General features: G+C 44.4%; 1 protein-coding gene across 1 annotated transcript in view; it reads left to right on the forward strand.

The window, feature by feature from the left end:
• ADAMTS7 (ADAM metallopeptidase with thrombospondin type 1 motif 7) overlaps positions 1–24448 on the forward strand; it is a 143178-nt gene that overhangs the window by 81415 nt on the left and 37315 nt on the right. Inside the window, exons 17-23 of the mRNA XM_084642522.1 lie at positions 1869–1995; positions 2896–3109; positions 9147–11084; positions 13588–13740; positions 14561–14734; positions 16248–16394; positions 17460–17619. Coding sequence (XP_084498648.1) covers positions 1869–1995; positions 2896–3109; positions 9147–11084; positions 13588–13740; positions 14561–14734; positions 16248–16394; positions 17460–17619 — 2913 coding nt within the window. The remainder of the gene's footprint in view (positions 1–1868; positions 1996–2895; positions 3110–9146; positions 11085–13587; positions 13741–14560; positions 14735–16247; positions 16395–17459; positions 17620–24448) is intronic.

Below are 24448 nucleotides of genomic sequence, written 5' to 3' on the forward strand. Positions count from 1 at the left end.
TCTGGGGTCAGATGGAGATGGTGGCAGGTATAGATTGTGCTACCTACATTGTGTCTGAGTCTCTACTGTTCAGAAACGCTTGGTATTGAGAGAGTCCGTTTATGCAGAGGCCGTGTGTAATTTACCTGATTGCTAAACCACATTGCAGAGAGCTTTTCCATTAGCTACACCTGCACTTGTGCAGCTAAAAGAAGAGAGTAGCAGTCATCTCCTTTGTGTGCTGGAACTTTAAAACAGAGTGGCCTCTCTGACTGCTGCAGAGCCAACTGTGCAGTGAGCCACTGTACCGGTATTCATTCTCTCCTGGAGACTTGATATTTGCTCTTTCTTCTTTGTTTTCCTTAAACTGAAATACAATACTTTGTCCTGCCTGGAGTGCAGGGGACTAGACTAGATGACCTGCTGAGGTCCCTTCGAGTCCTACACTTCGATGAAAAGTCAGCTAGACTGAGGAATGTATGCTTCGCTCTTTCGGAATGGATGAACAGAACACATGGAATGTGAAGTTTCACTCAGAGTGAAGGTTAAAGTGTAATGAGGCGAATTATATTCATTTTGCGTTATTGGGCAACCTTTGATTTGTTTAAATACCTACTGTATTCAAGGGACCAGGGAACTTAAATGTCCTTGCTTATTCTATGTTATTTCCTGACCACCCTGAGCTTTGAAAGTGAGTTGGCAACGTATAATCTGACACATTTCTTTCTTTTATTCTTTTTCTTTCTTTCTTTTTTTGACAGCTACACATTTAGAAGATCTTTCTACCCTTGATCTATAGGTTTCTGCTTGGAGTGCCCTAGATTGGATCTAAAGTCAGAATCTAAGAATTTATTTCATCCGGCCGAACAGATAACACATCCCGCTTCCCTGGGGAAAATCTTGCATTGCCTGCTGTGTGTTTTGTATAGTAGAGACTTGGTGCCCTGGGTGGATTGGTACTCTTTCTAACCCTTCACCTCTATGCTGCACCAACCAGTGGGAGATGTGTATCCAGGATTCTCTTCCAGCACTGTGCAGTTCCAGAAATCAGATTGTGATAACATATCATGTATTGGGTTTCCTCCTGCCCTTTTCACATCCACAGACAATGCAAGCGTTGTTCCTCCGACAAGCTGTGCCAGTGCAGATGAGTGAGAGAGGGACAAAATTAAGTGGCTGCTGAGCAGAAAGGTGACCGTTTGTGAGTTTCATGAACGGTATGAAAGATTCTGGGCAGGCATCACGGACAAACTCTGCAGAAACAGACTTTTCACGTCATTTAATTTTTAAGGATTTTTTTTCTTTTCTTCTTAGTTGTCAGGTTATACGGGGCCCTCCTGTAACATGTTAGCAGTGGATTTTTAATGGCCAAACACCTTGAAACAAGAGAATAAAAACCACACAATGCCAGTGCCTGACTGGTGGTTTTGTAGCTTACCATTTTAAAGGAGCTATTGTGGGGAGTTCATTTTATTCCTTCTACATAAGCAGCATTATCCTCTTTAATTTTTTACTTTTTACAGGCTACTTTTTTTGTTGATTTAAATTAAGGAGCTGAGGGAGGGAGCTGCCGGCAGAATGGCTAGCAAAGGGAAAGCTCAGACAAAGGCGCTGGTTGTTAATACTTTATGATATGTGCTGTGCATGTGTGTCTCGGAGCGCTGCAATCTAAGCCTGACATCTGCTGACCTGAGGCCCAAATCATTTCATTCCGAGGCCACTTAATTATAACATTCCATGTCTCAAGCCCCCTATAAAGGGGGCTGATTGTAACAGCTCCCTGCAGGTGTGCAGCTCAGACACTCAGCTCTTGACACACCAAAGCCATTTTCAGTGAGGGCCCCGCTTGCCACACTGAACCTGCGTTTGCTGCCTCTCTCTGTCGCCAGGTGTTCAGAGGCAGATCGTGCACTGTGTTGAGCAGCTGGCTGGACTAGTGGACGAGCGGTACTGTGACTCGTTGACCCGACCCGACGACAGGCAGCGGACGTGTAGTGAAGAGCCCTGCCCGGCCAGGTTTGCTTTCCTTTGCTTTTCCATCTTCTCATTCACCCAGCCCCAGATGCTCTCCCTACTTTAACAGAGGGGCTGCAGGAGGGCAGAGTCTCAGCGGGTGCAAATTAGCATCTGAAGTCAGTGGATCTACGCTGACCTACAGCAGCCTGGGCGCTGTCCTGTCTGTATAAAAGTGACCACTGGACTCCATGATTCTGCATCCGACTCCCTCCACCCTGGCCTCTAGTAAGAACTATGGCCCCAGTCCTGCAACTGGATCCATACAAGAGACCTTTTGCTCCTATGCAGAGCCTCATTGATGTCCATGTGAATAGGCATTTGCAGCTTGGGCCTGTAGACAGATCCTCAAAGGTATTTAGGTGCCTAATTCCTATTGAAGTCACTGGAAGTTAAGAGGATCCAGGTCTGAGCTCCCCTGGGTTAAGGCTTTGCTGGAAAGGCCATGAACTCGCATGCTGCTCTATAGATAACAACTCATGCCACACAGTACTGCAGATAATCTCAAGAACAGATCCTGAATCCCAATGCCCTGAACTTTTGGGGAGGTTGAAATCCAAAACCCTGATCATGAGCCAAGTTTCGCTAGTGACCCCTACCTTTATAGTGGCCCCTCTGACCTCTAGACAGAAGAGCAGGAGAGGCTGCTGCAGTCCCAACTAGCCTCTGCTTTGTAAATGGCTTCTGTCTTTACACGTAAACCACACTCCAGCCTCCCAATGCCCGCGCAGATTGGAGTGTTTGAAATCCAGCTCAGAACGTGGAGACATCTCTGTGAACATCTCTGTAACACTGAGTGTTTCTCTATAACAAGGAGGATAGATATTTCACTGTTACTAACAACAAACCTGCAAATGTGAGTGCTCACTTCGGCTCCCACCTTTTCCCCTTTCATTTTCCTAGGTGGTGGGTTGGCGAGTGGCAGAAATGCTCTGCCACTTGTGGCGAAGCTGGGCTCATGAAGAGGACGGTCCTTTGCATTCAGAGTGTGTGGCTGGATGAACAGCGGGCTTTGCAGCACACACAATGTCAGCATCTCTCCAAGCCAGATGCCACTGCGCCCTGTAATAGGGATATCCTCTGTCCTGCTCAATGGGCCATAGGCAACTGGTCTGAGGTGAGAAAGTCAAAGGGTAAAGAGCACATTAGTCTTAGTTCCTTGGGAAGCTTGAAGGGTCACTTAGATAAACATGCTCAGGGAACAATGGGCTCTGCTGGAACCACAGTGAATTTTAGAGCAGTGGTTCTCACCTGGGGTCCACGGACCCCTGGGGATCTGCAGACTATGGCTAAGGAGTCTGCAAAAGGTTGTTGTTACCATAGAACCATGGTTTTCAATCTGTGGTCCACGGACCTCTGGGGATCCTCAGACTATGTGTGGAAGATTTCCAAAGGGGTCCACACCTCCATTTGAAAATGAAAAAAAGTTGAGACCCAACTTTTTAGAGAAACAACAAGGAGTCTGGTGGCACTTCAAAGACTAACAGATTTATTTGGGAATAAGCCTCCTTGTTGTTTTTGTGGATATAGACTGACACGGCTACCCGCGGATACTCGGTTTAGAGAACTAATCCTTGATTCAGGTGGCTTGTTCATCACTGCACTCACACGCAAAGCACAGGGCCCTCGTTAAGAATTCTCTGGGAAATCACTACGTCCTAGAACAATCTCAGCAGTGAAATACTTAGCGCAGGGGCTGGCTCAGATTAAACCATTTTAAAGAGGGGGGGGAAGAGAGGAATTCAGACAGAAAACTCAGGTTGGGGGAGGGGGAGGAGGTGTCTAGCTCTCATTCGAACTCCACCTGTCAGACATTCCTGGAACTAGTTGGAGTCCTGACAATTTAAACATTAAAATTCATTTTAATTCTCTCCTTTTTTTGAGGAGCTGCAATTATAAAAACCAGATCAAGTGAAAGGCAGGTTTGTGACCCAGACAGATCTTAAAATAAAGAATCACCCCGAGGCTGTTATAATCTTTTTTCCTTCTTCAAATTTGGCTGTTTCCTCCATCAGGGTCTAGTAAAAACTCGGTGCTTGGTGCAAAGAATTAGATTGACAGAAATAAAAGCTTTTAAAGCTTTTTAAATATTTTGCAGCACTACAAGTTTCCACCCTAAACTTTGGCAGAATCCTGCACATGTTTTGAGCACACTGCAACATGGAGTTTTAGGGAAGTCGGGAGAGTTTGTATGTGTGTACACACTACGGGTGTGTCCACGCTAGAGTTAGACACCCCCAGCTGGCCTGTGACAGCTGACTCCGGCTAAGAGGCTCGGGCTCAGGGTCTGTTTAAGTGTGGTGTAGACCTTCAGGGTCAGGCTGCAGCACGAGATCTGGGACCCTCCCTCGTCACAGGATCCTAGCGCCTGGACTCCAGCACAAGCACAAACATCTACACCTCTGTTAAATAGCCCCTTAGCCCAAGACCCGCAAGCCTGAGTCAGCTGGCCTGGGCCAGCTGCCAGTTTTTAATTGCTGTGTATACAGACCCTTGTCCATGGGTGGTTAACTGCTCTGTACATATACTGTCATATATGGTCATGAGGAAATTGACTCTTCACTTTTAAAAAAGAGAGCAGGCTAGAGTGTATGACTATACAGAGCTGCCCAGACTGTTCACTGATCAGCTTACATGATGCCCTGCTATTTAAATAGATAAATCAGTCAGGTGAATTGAGGTAGCAGAGGAATTCTCATAAGAATGGGGAGGTTTGGGGATGTGGGAGGAGTTTGGCAAAGAGTTAGGTCAGCCAAAGCTGGTGGCAAAGCAAGAGTTTATTTTCTGTAAAATATTTTTTCTTTGACATTTGACTATTTTTTAAAAATGGAACTTTTCATTATGTATATAAATTTCCAAAAAGTTACATTTTCATTAAAAATGTCCATAGAACATATATTTTCATTTACTATATTATATATATATATAACCTTTTTGATTTTTTGTATTGCCATCTTTGATGGGTCATCTTAATCACAGATTGGATTTTTAACTAAAAATCATAATTTCAAATTTTAAAAAATAATTTTAAAACTAACTTAAAAATAAGTTTTGGTTTTAAATTATTTACCAAAAACACAACAGAATGAAAAGGTGAAAAGGTGAATGGAAGAATGTAAATGATAATTGGGAACTGTTTAAGAAAATATTTTACTAGATGCCCCAAAAGCCACAATTCCACAATCAAGAAAGAAGGCTTCACTGATCAAAAAAACAACTTATCTTAGAGGGGAAGTGAAAGAAGCTATAAAAAATTATATATATATACATAATATAAACAAATGAGATAAAGGGGACATTTATAGCAATGAATATAAATTAGAAACATGAATTGTAGAAAATTGATAAGGGAAGCAAAAGGATACAAGTAGACCTTTATGGCCAGCAGTGTTAAGGACAATAACAAAGAGATTTACTAAAATGTATTAGGAACAAAAGTAATCCTAACAGTGGTTTCTCCATTGCTAGATGGAAATGGTAGAATTGCCCATAATAATACAAAATAAGCATAAGTGTTGAATAAATATTTTTGTTGGAGGGGAAAAACAGATGAAGTATTCATATCGGATGATGATGAAATTCTTTCCATTTCAAGAGTAACTCAGGTCAACAGGTCTGGATAACTTGCATCTAAAAGTTTAAAAGGGGCTGGCTGCGGAGCCCTCTGGACCATTTATGGTGATTTTCAATAAGTCTTGGAACACTGTGGAAGTTCCAGACGGCAGGAAGAGAGCTAAAGTTGTGCCAGTATTTTAAAAGGGTCAGTTGGAAGAGCTGGGTATTTATAGACCTGCCAGCCTAACATTGATCCTGGGCAAAATAATGCAACAGCTGATATGGTACTCAATGAATAAAGAATTAAAAGAGGGTAATATTATTTATGCCGAATATGGGTTTATGTTTGATATCTTTTTTTGATGAAATTACAAGTTTGGCTGATAATGGTAATAGTGTTGTTGTAATATATGTAGACTTCTGTAAGGCATTTAACAAGTTACCACATGACATTTTGATTAAGAAACTAGAATGATCCAAAATCTATGTGGCATACATTAAATTGATAAAAACAGGCTAATGATAGGTCTCAAAATGTAATTGTAAGCAGGGAATCATCACTGAGTGGGTGTGTTTGCAGTGGGTCCCACAGGGAACAGTTCTTGGCCCTTCGCTAGTTAACATTTTTATCAGCGATCTGGAAGAAAACATAAAATCATTCCTGATAAAATTTGCAGATGACACAGAGACTGGGGGAGTGGTAAATAATGAAAAAGACAGGTCAGTGATCCAAAACAATCTAGATCGCTTTGTAAACTGAATGCAAGCGAACAGCATTGATTGCAATATAGCCTAACGCAAAGTCATGCTGCTAGAAACAAAGAACGCAAGCCATATTTACAGGATAGGCGCTGCTAGCCCAGGAAGAACTTACTCTGAAAAAGACTTGTGGGTCATGGTGGATAATCAGCAGAACATGAGCTCCCAGTTCAATGCTGTGGCCAAAAGGCTAAAGTATGTTGTTAAACTTTTCCTCTCTTGTTGGTTGCCACCCCTGTGAAGTTCCTAATCTCTCCCTCCTTGTGCTGTCCTGATAGTTGAGATCAGCCTGCTGGGATCCCCTAGATTCAAACGTCCGGAGACTGGGGCCAGAGCGTTCTCAGTGGAGGTTTTCTACTCTGGAACTCAGTTCCCTTGTGCCTTAGCTGTCTGAGCTTTTGGACCTTCTGGGTACAGTGTTGGGGCCACCTGTTTTCTCAGGCTTTGGCGTACGTAATAAGGAATGGGCTACAGACATTGCTCCTTGTTCCAGTTGTGTTTTTATGGTGACAGCAGGGTGGTGCGAAATAGGCTTGGATCCTGCTAAGAGATATTAGTACGTTGTAACATGTTATTTCAGTTCTATTTTGTAACTGGTATAAATGCCTGGCAATGGGCCCTTGTTGTTATAAATAAACTGCTCCTTGTGCCAAGCACATTCCTTACTCCAGATTCACTCATATTTTACATTTCTAAAGAGCCTGTAACCTACAGTAAACGGAGGCTCCGTCCTGCCCTTTGATACTCAGGCAGAGGCTGTGAGCTGCTGAGTCAGCAACTGATAAATGCAGGGAACCTTGGGGCTGACTAAGGATGGAGAAGATGCTTCACTGGATCTGTCCTCCACACAGGAGCCCACGGGAATTGTAGTGGGGACCATAAGCTCTTTACAGTCCAGGACTGGCCCTTGGTACCCAATGGGGAGAGCAAAACTAAAACATCATGAATTGATTTACATTTAGAACCAAAAAGGTATTTGAAAATCCTTCACTGACATGCTGAGAACAGAGTTCAAGAAACCAGTGTTTTCCCCATAGCATTAAGCATACATCATATGCACATAAAGCCAGAATAAAGACACACACCCCTCCTGCAATGCCACCCCTACTTGTCCATCCATCCATACAAGTTATTCATACTGCCTTCCTTCACCATAGTGTGTGGGCACCTCACAATTTGCAATGTATTTATCCACACAACACTCCTATGAGGTAAGGCAGTGCCGTTATCCCCATTGTACAGATGGGAAACTGAGGCACCAAGAGACTAAATGACTTACCCAGGGTCACGCTGGCAGTCTGAGACAGAGCAGGGAATTTAGTAGGGCTTGTGCCCTAATCACCGGGCCAACCGTCCTCTCTGTTCAACCATGCAGTAGAAACACAATCTTGAACTCTGTCTTAGTATGTTCATGAGAACGGGCCTGTTTTCCCCATATTTTGATTGAAAATATTAATACACTTGTTCTTTTTAGTATATGGGCCAGTGACACGAATGGCCCATGTCAGAGCTTTCACTGGTCAACTAGGATTTCTCCAGTGTGGGCGAGCACCCAGGGTAGACGGCCAGTGTGCCGGCTCTGTGCACATCTCATAACCAACCCCCGCACTGTGTGCCCTAGGGAGAGGATGTGACCTCCACTCCACTCACTTCACTCCCCAGCTGCCTTATTGGTCCCTCAGAGAGCCATTCATAAGTGCCAAGGGTTAGCTAGGCCCTTAACAGCATGGGGAACTGCGGAAGCACAAAGTTGGCACCTGATGACGTTTGCACAAATGTAACGTACCCACCCCCATACACACATTCACATGGGTCTGCCCCCAAGCACAGCTTGGCCAGACCCTACATATAAACTCTGCAAATAGTCTGAGAAGTTAATCTGTGCAATTCACCTTGAATTCTGATTGCCTTGCTTTGGTCGCTATAAATTAACCTCTTGCCCAAACTGATATATGGTCAACCCAAATATATGGTATTTCTAATGAAATCCCCTGTGCTTAGGTTTGCTTTTCTAGTTTGATTATGTAAGGGACTTTGTAATACATGACTAATGCTATATACATCAGTTACAATGAAGCATAATGATCTGCGGCTCATTCAGAGCAAGTGTGATGTTAATGGAATTACATATTAGGTAGGATAATTTCACTGAACTTATTTCCAGTTTGTGGGTCTCTTTTATACTGAATATTGTCAATGGGTCCATTATGTGCTTTTCCTCAACCAAACATCTTATTAATCCTCATTTTTCCATTTACCAGACCCGCACCCTTTATTTAACAATCTCTTTCAAGAGAAGGGGCAGAATTCATGGCAACTGCAGTTGGGGCTATTAGATCATCTTATCCAGTCCTCTCCACAAACCCCAACTCCACGAAAACTTCCTGGCCAGCATGTAGGCCAAGTTTCAGCCTGAAGCAAAATAGGCCAAGATATAAATACACCAGCAAAATGGTTTGTAACAGAAATATTATAGGCTCACTACCAGACCTTTTTTTTTTGTAATATACAGATTTCTTGGTACTGTATATCTAGCCAGCAGAACTAAGTGCCATTATATCTAGTAAAGCACTCCTGAGTCAAGTTGGTTGGAGAAGGTACAGAATTTTTATTAATTGCATGAGCACACTGCTCAGTTGAAGTGTTTTCTGGCTTCTGGTTTTACAGGCTCAGAGAGCTAGCACTGATATTAGCATAGTCACGCCCGTGCAAATATTAAATCATCTCATTTGCAAAACAACTCCCATGGTTGTACGGCAATGCATGTCCTTGCTGTAATTTAATGACTACTGTTTCTCATGCTCTCGTTTCTGATATTTTCATTTCTTTTTCTTCTCTAGTGCTCAGTAACATGTGGAAATGGAACACAAAGACGCCTTGTTTATTGCAGTAACAATACTAGGACAACTTGTGATCCTACACAGAGACCACTGTCAGAAACTACTTGCTCCCTGAAGCAATGCCAGAAGAAAATAGAAAATGCCAACACTGACTGGTCTGGCAGCGGATCTTCAAGCAGAGAACTATTTAATGAAATAAATTACATTCCCAATCATCACATTTCCCACTTCAGCCCCTCAATTCCGAATAATCCAAAATCCAAAGACAAGAATGTCATAACTGAGGAAGATTTTTCAAGCAGCAGTAACAAAAAGGGAAATGTGTTTGTTGATGATTTTTACTATGATTATAATTTTATCAATTTCCATGAAGATCTGTCCTATGATCCCCTGGGTGAGAAAGACATCAAGAGTGAGGGGTTTAAACCAGATGCAGATGGCGAGGCAGCTAATAACCTGGAGGATTCTAATGAAACGTCTCCTAACATTCCATATAATGTAAAACCAGAAGGAGAACGCAATGAAGGAAACTCAGCAAGAAGTGAGACAAATACTTCCGCAGATGTGCATAATGAAGAAAAGGAAAAAGCTGGGATTGGAGACAATAAAACTCTCTTCAGCATAACTGAAGAATATGAGGATATCAGGACATCTACTGCCCACTACATAACCCCCTCCTACATTGGAGAGGAGGAGGAGGAAATGCATATGCCACTTTCTGAAGATCAGCCATCCACTGAGAATGGAACAAGACTTTATTCTATAAACAGCCAGGATAATCTGCCCACTGATAAAACCCAAGGAGTCCTGCTGACAAGGACCATTTCTGAAGAGGATGCAACAGTCACCATCCCCTCTATCAGTTATCCTTATCTGGCCATCCCCACTCCACCACTGCCTGTTGACAAGGGCAGTGCTGGTGGAGAAGAGATGTATGACATTTGGGGAAGTACAGGAGAGCCTGGAAGCAGAGAAGAGGACAGTAAAAGCACAGAGGTTCCTATTAACAATGACAGCAAAGATGATGGCTTGGCTGGTATTGCCCGGCCAGGCCAGGAAGATACCAATGAAATGGATTTGGTCATCATTGATGATGGTGAAACTGACTCCAAAACCAAAGATGAAAAAGCAAAGGCTGGTATAACCGCAACAGTGGAGAGTGCAGATGTGAACAGGCCCGCACATAACCCACCTCCCCAGCCAACGACAAATGAGCCACTGCATCCTGCAGCAAAGGACACCCCTTTCCTCTCCACTGAACACAGATCTGAGCAGGAAACAGGAGGCACTAGTAAAGACACTGACCCCACTATGGGTTCATATAACTCAGATAACAAAGAACCGGACGACCATACATCCCGTGCAGAGGATGTACAGAACCAGCTAGATGATTTCAGTGCTGTTTCACAGACACACAACCCGCAAGCAGCCACCATGATAGCTCTTCCCCTGCTGTGGTCCATGCCCCCCCACATGCATGAGCCATCCACACAAGAAAGCAGGACACTTACATCAAACAGTCTAGCCCACCAGGGTGCCCAGGCACCAGCCGTGCCAATATCCTCAGATCCAAACCCCACAGCTGGTCCAGAAGGGACGCTTTCAGCTTTGCCAGCCAAGTTCACCACATCATGGTGGGCTGAGAGGGAAGCAAATGAAATAAAGACGACTCATTATACAAAGGATGTGTTTTCTGATGTGCCTGGGGCCCCCCGCGCAGGCCCAAATGAAAGCACGGGCCCGGATGAGAGCTCGCCATGGGGCACCCAAAGGATATTTGCTAATAGGGATGGAGAACACGGACCATCTCTCCCCACGCCCAGCCTTCCAGACCGGCAGCAGCAGGAGGCAGAAGCAAAGGAGGATTCTTTCCTATTGCTCCCTGCTACTGGAGCAGCCCCAGTAAAGACCAGCTGGGAAGTTGGGAGCTGGAGTGAGGCAAGTACAGCTGAAACCTGTGAAAAGAGTAACCCAGGCACCGTCTGGCAGATGGGCCCATTCCTTTAGCAGGGCTTTGTCGCGCGGGGCGCTCTTGTTGGGCTTACTGAAAAGGTGCTTGTTTCACAGATCCATTCTTTCCCTTGGCCAAGCTCCATTTCCAGGTGTTAGCAGAAGGAATCAAGTGGGAAGGGTGCCAGTGGTACACAGGGGTGGTGCACAGAGGTGCCCTGTCCGGGGGTGGAGATCAAGAGCAGGAAGCTGGCCAGAGCTTCCCAGTGCCCGGGCGAGCACACACACTGTTACGCTCCTAAGGGACGTGGCCTGCCTCCCCTGCACACACTCCAGCTCTGCTGGTTGGTGCACAGGGGGTGCTGTTGTACCCATCCCCGTTGGGGCCGTATGCTCCCACTGAAGCAGCCTGTGCCCCCCCCAGCACAAAGGCTGTGGTTAGACCAGCCCTTCCGTTGGCCTCACAAGCGGGAGAGCAGGGAGAAGGCTCCATACTCCCTCCCACACGCTGTGCAGCCACTGGAGGCCTAACCCTAACTTAGCCCCAACTTGGTGAAGCATGGAGCGGCCTGCACAGTCCCATTGTGCACAAAGCCTCACAGGGAAGGGTTATGTCACCCCAAGAGCCAGCCCTCCCCAGCTCCCGAGCGGTGATGTGGCCCAGCCCTCCACTTCGCCCAGCGTCTACATACATAGTACTGCAGTGCGCCAGCAGGCAAGAAAACGTGCTCCAGACCACAAATGGGCTTCCAGTTCACTTCCACTATTGGTATTACTGGACCGCACGGGGGCCCCGTCAGGTCAGGGCCCTTTTGTGCCAGGCACTGTACAGACATACAGTAAAATGCAGACCCTGCCCCAGAAAGCTCGGTTACACCTTTGTGTGAGAGAGCCTTAAAACATGGTAAAATCACAGGGATTCTATTCGCATCGAGACTACAACTTACCAGAAAAATCATATAGCACTGAGTCTGCATATTGAGCTACTGTCGCTAATTATTAGTGTCCCTTTATTGTAAGGCGATAGCTTCCTATGACTATTCTTTGGGTAGACTTTGCAATGACACACAAATGGCTGATGCAATTCATTGCATGGTAATGAAGTGAGAGTCAAAAAAGCACAAAGAAAACATACATTAGTGTGCCTTTCTGCTTCCCCAGAATAATCTGAATTTCCCTCCACTGCACTTTCTCTGTCAGGAATGTCTTTTACAGAACTCCCAATGTGCAGTGGGTCTTATCTGCTCAGGGACATCTATGTCACAGCAATGAAACAGAATTACGCTGGTTTAACCGAGAGCACAATTTAATCACATATTCTGAATGTGGCTCATCAGTTCCTGATGCAGGGCTAGAATAATGCCCATGTTCAATGACCTTTTTATACATCTTGTGTGCTTGATTGTCTTAGACTGATATTAAGGATTGTCCCCAAATTCTTAAGTTCTGTACCCAAACTTCTCAAGAGTCTCCTTGTAATTAGGCTTTAGTGCTGCATAACCATGAGAATAATGTGTGCTCTGGAAAATAAGATGCAAGAGATAAGCCCAGAGAGGAGAACAAGATGCAGGCTCTACACTTTGGAAGGGGACTGATAGGAGAGAGAAGTTTATCAGAACTTGTATCACATAAAAAGACTTGAGACGTGAACTACAAAAAAAAAGGAATGCTTGGCCTTAAAGGAAATGAGGAGGAGTTTCTTTCCAGAGAGCAGTTAAACAAATGAAGCCAGCAATATTAATTAAATGAAACTCTAAAATTAACCAGGCTAAATCCAACCCTGTTCAACTAAAGACCCTGGAGCTGCACCCATTTACCCCGTGACTTCATGGCCCAGTAGGTGCAGCTACTTCCTAATCAGTTACAAACTCCTGGTGGGTAATGCCAAGTAACAGTCAAATACATGGCTCTGTAAAGCAATACAGAAGGCAAAGCTGGAGTGGACAAGAAAGAACACAGTGTCCCAGCCAGAGCAGACACAACTAAAGTTATTCTAGAGAAGCTCCTTTCCTACTCTTCTTCCTCCCAAAACACAAGGAAGCCTGAAGTCCTCTAGGAATTGATTAGAGAATGAGACTCTTGCTGGGGAATTTGTAAACTAACACAAAGACTTCTCTAGCAGGGATAAAGTTCTCGATTAACTTCTTTAGGATGGTTTAAATGTTCTATAGAAAGGCTTTCATTCTCTGTTACATTCTGTGGTTGTGATTCACTGTTGCATTGACAGAGATGTAACACCACTGACCTGCAGTAATCCAGTGGTGAACGGGGCCCTGCAGGTTTTAAGACACATTTCTGCAGAATCCCATTTAATTTTTCTTGCGTCCTTGTGATTTCATCTTTGTCAAATTCCATAGGATTTTTCCATGAAGACAAGTTGTTTGCTTTGCTGCCTCTGTAGCTCAGTACTCCCTGATTGCTGAGCTTTGGTTTCCGTGTGTGGGTGGAGGCAGGGGTTAATTTTTACTCTGTGTTACTGACTGTGTTCCAGTGTTCCACAACCTGTGGCTTAGGAGCTAGCTGGAGGACAGTGCATTGTAGCACAGGTAAAGATGAAGATTGTGTTGCTGCAAATAAACCTGTCCCTGCTCGAAGGTGTTACCTGAGACCATGTTCCTCGTGGCGTATTGGAGACTGGAGTAAGGTAAACATAAAGATATTCAAACCAAAAATACGGAGGGTATTTGGACTTCCCTTCTCCTTGCCCTTTATTGGTGTCTCTGGGTATGTCTGCATTGCAAAGAAAAACCCAAGTCTCAGAGCCAGGGTTAATTGACTCAGACACGCTGGGCTCAGGCTGCGAAGCTAAGAATAGCAGCGTAAACATTCCTGTTGGGGCTGAAGCCCAAACTAGGAAACCTAGCGAGCACAAAGAGTAACTAAGTGGGAACATAATAGCGCTGATTGGAAGGGAGTCAGCAAAAGTAGGAGTAGAATCACTTAGGGTGGTCAAAAGAGGCATGGGCTAAAGCTAAAGAAAGGAGAGTTGTGGGAGGATACTGGGGAATACCTTGGGGGCTTTAGGCTCCCAGAAAGTTTCACAAGAACCCCTCATAGCGCAAGTCTTTTGAAACTAGACTGGACAATCCCATTGAGAATGAATGGTAGGCAATGCTCCTGGAATGGCAGGATTACTGTGGATGATTTTAATAGGTCTTAACTTTCAAGATCTGTGGATGTGGGGACATGACCTCAAAAATCTGTCACCACTAAAAATGCAAATAAAATCCTTCCAGAGTGGAAAGCACTGGTGGTGGAAGTCGTGCTTAGGACCCTCTCCAGCTCGGGCCAGCTACAATCATGGAGAGACCCAAAGGCAAAACCTGAAAGAGTTAATGAAAGACAGAGCTTGACAATTCATTTCTTTAATAGCTGGGTAAACTCAACTTTGCCAGAAAGATTCATGTCTGGACACTGTTACCGCCTCTGCTCCACCAGCCTGACTCCTTGTATTGTTTACTCAGTGCTCCAAGAACTGCGGAGGGGGACTGAAGGTTCGGGACGTGCACTGCATTGACACCCGAGAACAGAGGCTTCTGCGGCCCTTTCATTGTCAAGCTGTTTTCTACAAGCCCCCAGTGCAGACTCCCTGCCAAACCAAGCCTTGTCTGGACTGGTATACCTCATCCTGGAGAGAGGTGAGGGGGATTTCTAGAGAGAGAAGGTACATGCAATACATCCTCAGAGATGGGCCGGATCCAAACTTCCCTAGAGTTCAGATGGTCCTGATGCGGGCCTGTCTGTAAGGAATACATGAAGGGAGAGATGGACCAAGTTTTTTTCAATATGTTTTAATAGCTGTTTGCAAATAACCAAACACTATCAAGTGTCTATTAAATGATGAACTGCCAAACTATGATGAAAACTGGGTTAATCTCAGACACGTGTTGAATGTTCTAATGGAAATTCCAGTAGGCAACTGCTGCTCTTTGTTCTCTTCCACTTGCCCCCATAGGCTTCCATGGGCAGATCAATAGCCCCACAAACTAGGAAACTAATAAATTTGGTGCTAATAAATCTGCTAGCCATCTGCAGTTCCCACCAGGAGGTACCCTAAGCAGGCTGGTGAAGGCTGTCAGCCCCAAAATAGCTTGTAACTTCTCTGTTTTCCTTTCCTATTTTTTCCTTGTTTGCTGGAGATGTCGCAGAATGAGGCATTCTGGGATATCATTGGGGAGAGGCATTCTGAGATTGCAAGGAGACTTCTGGTATTTGTGAAGCCACATAATGATGCATCCCGGGGTATCTTCAGTTGGAAGATTCCACAGAAAAATGTTTAAATGGTTAATTAAATGTTATTTTTTCACTGATTTTCTCCTTCCCCATCAGTCTGAGCTTGGCACAGTCCTCACACACAGTTCTGCTTTCGTAACCTCCATGCTTACACTGCAGCATGGGATTAGCCCATTATCTTTTATTCCATGTTCATTTTTGCCTTCAGCTTTAAAAGTAGCCTGTCAGCTAAAAAAAGGAATCTGAAGGCCTTGAAATCTATTGTTTACTCTACACTCTCCCAGTCAAATATCTTCCGAACCTGGATCCATTTATCACTAGATGCCCCATTCATTTTCTTATCTGTATATCCAGTAAATATATTTTTTGTCTGGTTTGTGATGTGATGTTTCACATCAGCACTTATTTTTCATTCCCTTCCCTGCAAATACATTTCGCTGGCATTTTACTTTTGCTTAGCCTCATAGTGCAGCGTATAATGGCTATTATTTAAGAAGTACACAGTAGTACCAGACAGCTTGTAGGCCACATTCCACACTCGGTTCAGCTTGTCCGACTCTCGTTGATGAGAAGTCAGTGGGAGTATTGTGTGAGCTTTGCTGTGGGCAGAATCTGACCCTCTAAGTATTTGGATCTAGGAAGTAGTAAATGTATATGAGCTGAAAGCTGCTATAATCTTACAAAGCTGTGTGTGCCTAAGAACCAAACTTCAAATCCATTTAGTATCCTCACTTCCACAAATGAAACCACGCGCCGACAATAGTTATAATCACAAAAATGGGCATTCAACACTGGAGGCAAATTTTTCTTAGGGCTGCTTCACACTGTAATTCCATAAGAAACGAGTAAGTGGGGTGTTTTTCCCTTTCTGGTACTCCAGACTGATTCTGATTTGATGGTTTGTTTGTTTCTCCTTAGTGCTCTGAGTCATGCGGCAGAGGTGAGCAGGAGCGCTTAGTTACGTGTCCAGAATTCGGACGGTGTGATGAAATGTTAAGGCCAAATAACACAAGACCCTGCAACACTCACCCATGTACCAAATGGGTAGTGGGATCATGGGGAGAGGTGAGCAAATGTTTAAGGGAAATAAATGTCTCCTGCAGCTGAATTTCTCTTGGGATTTAATCACATGTATTGTTTTTGTACAGCAGTTTTCCAGGGACTTAATCTCAGATAAGCATACACCTACTATACCACCTGGTCCGTAACACTGATTTCTGCAATCAAGCGCACACAATTGATAACAGAGTTTATAAGGCCTTGTCTACACTTAAACATTTTGCCGCTTTAACTATCCTGGCTTAGTTAAAGCAGCAAAAAAATCCTAGTATAGATGTATAAACGTGCTTCTACCAGTCTAGCTTATTTTGGTTTGGAAAGTGAAATAAAGACGCTGGTATAAATCACCTTATACCACTATAACTGTGTCGATACTAGGGCTTTTCCCCACATAACCATGTTGGCAAAAAATCACACCCCTCACTGCCATAGTTATGGTGGTAAAACTTTTCAGTGCACACCAACGTCCCAGTCCATGTGCATGTACCTGAGAAGTGAATGGAGACGTATTGTGAGTGACTCAGTTTCAATAAATTGAACAGAATATTGACAAAAATAAACCACACTGAAGAGATTCTCATTGACTAGCTTTGCTGAGAAAAGGCACTTGGGGGAATTCGGTTTCTAAAGAAGTCCTGTTTTGACCAGGTACGTTGTAAAAACTGGACAAGCCAGGCCAGCTGTGAAGAAAATAAAGGTTAATGGACATGTGTTGCTAACCGTGCCTCATGTCCAGCCAAACAAGAAGCCTCCCACCTCCTCAGTCAGCAGAATTAATCGAGGTCTGTTCACTTAGCGGAAGCTAACGTTGTGTGCAAAAACTCTGGGTTACGTGCAACAGAAATGCCTTTGTATCCTATACAAACAGAACTAACTGGAGCAGGGGATAAAGGAGAAATAAGTTCTACAAAGACAGTGTAGGAATTTTGCTCGGGTGCCACTCTAAACCTGTGAATAGCGATGTAGCGCATCAATATTTAAGTGCAGTCTCAAATCCAGCAGCAACAGATATAAAATAAACCTTAATTCTGGATGCAGCTGATTATATCCCAGCTAATTAACTTTCTGCAGTGCACAGCTCCCTGTGGTGGTGGCATCCAGCAGCGACAGGTGAAGTGCATGAACACAAACACTGGTGAAGCTGAAGAAGACAGTAGCCTATGTGACCACGAAGAGTGGCCAGAGAACACCCAGAAGTGCAATCCCCAGGACTGTGACCATAGCGAGTCAAGTAAGTGTTCAAAAACTAATGCAGGGTCATATGACTTCAAAAACTGAGCACAGAAAATTCAGGGATTCAATATACTTCTTGCCAGTGAAATTAACATTACATATTTTTCTCTTTAAGCGAGTCAAGCTGCACAAGGGCTTGTGCAAGGCTTTCCAGTGTAGAAATTCTGCATTTCATGAACTCTGCTGAGGTTTGTTATGATCTAAGGGAATTGTAGACAGTTGAACTTTGCTTCCAGTTAAGAAACTCTAAAGTGGGGGATTGCATTCAGAATAAATATTTGCATTAAATCACTTCTGTATTCTAGTGCAATCTTGTTGATAACCCTGTAATGATGCCACAGCTAAAACAGTTTGGATTCACACACAATATGGAGCCCATTTAGGAAAGCTATAATAAAAAACCTTTTGTCATCACAATTTAGAATTATTAATCATCTAAAGGTTGACAGTAGATTAAATTTAGCCATACTCAGACTATGTAACAATGGGCTCACCTTTAATAAGTAAAGATATTATAGCAGCCACAATACACAGAAGCTGGGCCATATCTTCAGCTTGTATAAATCAGTAGCTTCCTTGCCTTCAATGGAGCTAAGCTGATTTACACCAACTGCAGATCTGGCCTTTTCAGTTAAGCACCGATAATGTCAGTGCTGTTGTTCAACCTTAGAGCCAATGATATTTCTATGAGGCAACAGGAATGGTTTAAAAACCATCCAGATGTTCCAGTTTGGTATACAGGAGAATTGGGATTTGGGGGGTTAATCCTTCGAGGTGCTGAACACTCTGGCCCAAGTCAGCAAAGCACTTGAATGAATGGCACTGCTCACATGCTTAAAATTAAGCCCATGCCTCTGTGCGTGGCTGGATCAGGCTGGAGGACTGAGCCCCTTGGAGGACTGAACCCTTTGCGAGGTTGTTCGTGTGATGCAGCATTGTGCTTTACGTAATGTCCAACAGATGTCAGAATTTAGAAATAGCTTTACAAGAAAACATGGTTTTACTGGACATGAAAACATCTGGCTGGCTGCAAAGCAGATGTTGCATGAGGTTATCACATTTTCATATTAAGTAGCAGGATAGACATTGTACTGTACGCTACAGGTGGGATTTTCAAAAGTGCTCAGCATTGGACTAACTCTGCTCTGTTTGAAGTCAAAATGAGTTTTACCAGGGACGCCAGTAGGTGCAGTTAGGACAGCACCGATTGAAAGCCCCTCATTGACTTTAGTGGGTCTTGGATCAGGCCCCTTATCCTCTGTTTCTGAGAAGGAGTATTTAATTCTGAGCAAATGTAGCAAAAAAATTTGAATTTACTTGGGGGGGAAAAACAGACTGAAGCTTTTGATCTGAACATCCTCCCCCCCCCCCCCCAGCCATCTCATTGGCTTTCCTCGTCCTCTCATCAGGACTGGCTAGTGTGTAAAATAAACACTACTAGTTCATATGTTATAAACATTTGTCAGCCTGCAGTTCCACCCACTCAGCGAGGAGTCAAGCATTGCATGGTGAAGATTTATTATGCCACTTCAGATATGAATCATGCGCAATGCGCAGTGTGTCGTCTGAAAAGACAGAATGAAATTTCAGGATCTCAGGCCTCCTAAACATCTGTGCCGTGAACTTGCCATATTAATTTACGTAATTGTCCTGCCATACAGGAGAAGTCCCCTCAATACTGAGTTTTACGAAGGAGTGAAGTAAGTTCCAGGTTTACAGTGCGGGACTCGGCACATCTGTGCAATAATGCAATTGCCATATTTCCTGTAGAGATTGGAAACATTCCAGAACGCATATTGTACCAGCCAGCAAAATTGAACAAACCAGTAACTAGATAAAAACTCAACATTTGCCCACAGGATCTGAGATTCCACAGCTATTTCCTATAATAAGTACAGGGAAATATAGTGCTGCATCATTTCACACACTGTTGGTAAATGTTGTTTAAATGGCATGCACTTCCTTGAATTTATGGTCTCTTTGCCCCTTACTAAGCTGTGCTCTGAAAAGGACTGAAAACCACATTGTCACACGGTGCATTTTCTGGGTTCAGTCAATGTAAATATTGTTTCTAACAGAACTTAAAGCCTCCCATTGTTTGTGTTATCCCATCCTCACATTGCACGTGTGAACCCTTCAGGGTAACTAACCGGAGGGAGCAGATTGTGGCTGGTAATCTGAAAGACAATGGGCAAACCTAATCTTTTAGGGGAAAATCCTGCCCTCTGTCTCCACCATGGCTATGCAGAGTGTTGCCTGGCAAAGTGGAGCCAACACAGTTCTGCTACATGGGAAGGGAGTGATATAAAGAGGGAGGCGTATGCAGCCTGTGGCATGGACATCCACAGAGCAGTGGCTGCCAGGCAGCAACACACATGGGGCAATGCTATTGGATCAGACACTGCATAGACCTTCCTACCCTGCCGAGGGGGCACACTGGCAGCTGCTGCAGCATCAGAGCTGCAGAACAGCAGTAAGGTAGGGAAGGAAAGGGGGGTGTCCCACAGCCCTTCGGCGCTACCCAGAACCCAGCCCAGCTACTCTGGCAGGTTGATGGGCTGAGAATTTGGGCCTTTCCAAGCTATATTCCTTTATTACATTTATAAGGAGCAGCTATCATTCTTTTTATGCATGGCTTTAATGTATTTTTAGGACCTTCATTAACCCCTGATATTTTATTCTCTTTTCCTGCCCCCTTCCTCATGTTAGTGGGAAATGTGTAGTCCCCTTTCAGATCCCTGCACTGGCCAGGAAAGTGGCGTGAATGGAGGAGTTTTGCCCAGTTCGTATATTTACGGGGGGCTCTCATCTGTGAAATTAACATAACTTTCTGAAGGATGCTAACGTAATAGGAGATGACAGTCTTGCCTTTAAAATAATACAATGCAGAGCATTGATAACAGCAGATCGCTCGCACCTCCTCAGCAAGCTGGGGCAGCTGGAATGTTCCCTTTTGCCTGGTTCACCACCCCTGACTAAAGGCAGGTTTTCTCCTATTAATAAAAAGAGTTTTCAGCTAAGTTTTAGTCCTTTCAATGGTCATAGATTTGATGCATGTTTTTTAGGCAGTTTGTGGACACATGTTTTTCAGCTCTCTACATCTGAATAGCCTAGCAGATGGGTGTGTAGGTCTGCAGGGTCCTTGACTGGAGTTATTTTGTAATGGCACCAAGGAATATCTAGCTTGGGGAAGGCAAGGCAAGCAGCTGACGTGCACATAGGTCCAAATCAGAGTATTCAGAGGTTTCACGTCATTAAAAAGGAAAACAGCAGAGAGAAACGTTGCCAATATGGAACCTCGGGCGATTGATAGTCCTTGTGGATGGAAAATCATATGGCAATATACAATGATTGTTCTCTTCCTTTTCCTCCCTTTGTTCTCATGCTGAATAGCAGTGATAAATAGGCTCAAAATATCTCTGCACTGATATATATTTGGATGAGTCGCTTCCCCATGGTAATAGGACTGTATTTCTATAAGCCTAGGAAAGCCTCATGCCAGAGGCATAGAGTGAGAAATGTGTGCCAAAGGGCCCTAGTGATGTAAGGGGCCCTTTAGCAAATGACCCCTGCTACATGTGTTTCCTTGAGTAAAGGACAGGTCACAATGATCCTTTCAGGGTGGAGGCTGCACAAGAAGCACTTATGATTAACCCTTTTCATGGTTCAAATTCATGCACTCAAGGTGGGGGAAATTCTCATGCTTTGGGGCATCTCCACGATGCTCCTTTCCTAGGACAGTGGCAGTGTGAATGCCATAATCTAGCCCATCGTGGCCAGCCAGCAGGGGGTCTGGTAGCCATTGTCAGTGATACGATAAACCACTTAAAGTAACCTTTAACCGGCAAAAAGAAAAGGAGGACTTGTGGCACCTTAGAGACTAACCAATTTATTTGAGCATGAGCTTTCGTGAGCTACAGCTCAAGTCTCTAAGGTGCCACTAGTCCTCCTTTTCTTTTTGCGAATACAGACTAACACGGCTGTTACTCTGAAACCTTTAACCGGCAATTATTTCTGTCTATCGTCAGAGCTGCGCCGGGGTACAGCTGTTAACAGCCATGCCAAGTCTCTGGGCTGCGTGGGGTTCTTGGGCCAGGCTGGTGGCCTTGCCCCTACATGCCCATCACATTCTCCTTTCACCCAGACTGAATACGAACCATGGAAGGGTTAACAAACGGTCTGGAATTTAGACCCAGATCACACTGATTAGGGATGCAACAAGGCAAACTAGGTGGGGTGCAAAGCTGGCTAATGAGGTGTCAGTGGTCATGGTTAAAATACAGGCATTTAGAATGGGGGGTTAATATGCCAGAACCAACCGATTGCAGATGAATTACCTGCACTGTAGATTGAACTCACCTTTTGGAGCTTCGAGCCAGAAATGTAGGTTAATGCCCAGGAGCAATCAGAGGCTCCTCTAAGAGCTGGGTTAATGCTGAACAGTTCCAGTTCATAGCCATGTGTTTTGAAATGCAGCAAAACCCAAAACACTGGGATTTCATTACTCTAAATGCAGGAGTGCTGGGACTCGGGTGACCAGACGTCCCGATTTTAGGGTCTTTTTCTTACATAGGCTCCTATTACCCCACCCCTGATTTTTCACACGCGCTGTCTGGTCACCCTAGCTGGGAGAGTTTTGTAGAGTTTACACAGAGCAACTGATAAAATGTGAAAAACTAAATCCTCTTCTGCCTTCCATTCTACCTCCACCCATCCTTCCCCAAGATGCAAACAAGAAAAATCCTTAAACTCTCACCGTTTTAAACTAGGTCAAAAACTGAAAGCAGTAAAATCATCTTAAATCCACCTGTCCCCTAAGAAGTCCCTGAGTTAAATTGGTGGCAGTAGGCAATTGTTTTCCTGTGGCCCATTGCAGAGGGACTCTGAACTTTATTTCAGTCCAGTCGTGCAAACAACTGTAACTTACTGGGACTCTGCTTCCCACACAAAGCAAAGAATACACGCTGCAGATTGTGAGAACAGGGCAGTCACCTAACCTACTTGTGAAAACAGCCTGTCCAAATACAGACAAGCTGACGTGAGGTATCCCTAAAGAAGTCGGCTCTTTCCTTGACTCTTAGAATTTTGATGCACATTTTCTTTTCATTTTGGTTCAATCAAGAAAGCGTCCACTGCTCGTAAGCGGCCCTCACTCCCTCGGGCAGCTGTGGTTCAGAGCCATGGGATGTCATGTTACGAAAGGCGTGGCTAGGTTCCTAACAGACTACGGTGGTGGAGTTTGCAGGCAGAGTTAAGTGACTGGACTCAGAAGAAGCTTGCAAAGCGTCCTGGGGGCAGCTCAGCGGGCCGTGTAGCATTTTGTTGTGTGACACACTCTGGTCAGAGAGACCTTGACACTCGTACCCTTCAAAACCTGGTGAAGCTGTGGCTGCGTGAAGCGATAGTGCCCCTTGCTCATTGTGCTCAGATAGCAGCTTTGCAATGTCCCAAAAGCCAGCTTGCTATAAGTCACCTATGTTATTGACATTGAGCACATGCAGTTACCATGAGTGAAAGGAGATTCACTATGCAGGGGAGGGGAGAAGTGGCTGCAAACCCTCTGACCCCACTTAGGCCAGTTTAAATATCGCTGAGTCACTGACACAGCGAGTTGTGAGGCCTCTTTGCTTACATCCCTGACAGACTCGGAGGAATATCACATGCTGTACTTGAATGCTTGCAGTGGTTGATCACACACAACCGTGTTATAACCTTTACTGCTTTGTAAATCATAATTTCCCCACGCTCTCTTATTTTGCTTGGTCTAAAAATTATCCAAACCAGCTTCAGCAGTCACCAGCAGCAGCAAGGTGAAAAGAAAGTTATCCAAGTTATTTTTGCCCCAGATGAATAACACGGGCAGCTTTCTTTGAATCTCTGAACCAATACAGCTTAGAGCAACCCCCATTTGTCAGAGATGGAATGTGGCTGGGACTAAGTGGGACTAAACAGTTTCTTGGATTAAGGAAGGGGAGAAAAAACAATGGCTGGATTTGTAGCTAGGTTATCTAAAGTGCCAGTATCTCTCCCCTTTAAATCCAACAATATTTGAGTATTTCTGACCAGGCAGCTCCCAGCCTGTTTTGTTTGTAAACCTCCATTTGCATCGTTTAATTTTAGACCATAGTTTGGTTTTCCAGCCCCCTGCCTTCACTTCCTGCTCTGTGGCAGGGATAAGGGAAGCAGACAGGACAGGAAACTGAGGAGGCCATGGCCCAGCGACTGTCTCAAGGAGCCAGTTATGGAGGTGTGGCAGGCCCACTTCAGTGACAGCAGCTGGCTTTTGGATTGCTGTTTGGCTTGGAGGCAGTTCCCCCAAACCTTCAGCCCTCCCCCAGTTGGCTACAGTGGAAGGGAGCCAAACTGGCTGGCTGCTGGGGCTGCAAGTGGCAGGCTGGGAGGAAAAGTTCATAGATTCTAAGGCCAGAAAGGACCAGTGCAATCATCCAGTCTGACCTGCTGCATTACACTGGCCATAGGACTGCCCTAAATTAATTCCTGTTTGAACAAGAGCAGATCTATTAGAAAAACGTCCAGTATTAATTTTAAAGTGTCCAGTAATGCAGACTCCTTAGTAAGTTGATCCAATGGAGAATTACCTTCACTTAACAATTTGCACCTTGTTTCTATTCTGAATTTGTCTACTTTCAGCTCCCAGCCATTGGATCTTGTCAGACCTTTGTCAGCTAAATTGAAGAGCCCTCTATTATCAAGCATTTGTTCCCCACGTAGGTAGTTATACACGGTGATCAAGTCACCTGAATTGTCTCTTTATTAAGCTAAACAGATTGAGCTCCTGGAGTCTCTCACTAGAAGGCCTGTTTTCC

This window comes from Lepidochelys olivacea (genome assembly GCF_965140295.1).
Source record: "Lepidochelys olivacea isolate rLepOli2 genome assembly, chromosome: 10".
Taxonomy (NCBI): domain Eukaryota; kingdom Metazoa; phylum Chordata; order Testudines; family Cheloniidae; genus Lepidochelys; species Lepidochelys olivacea.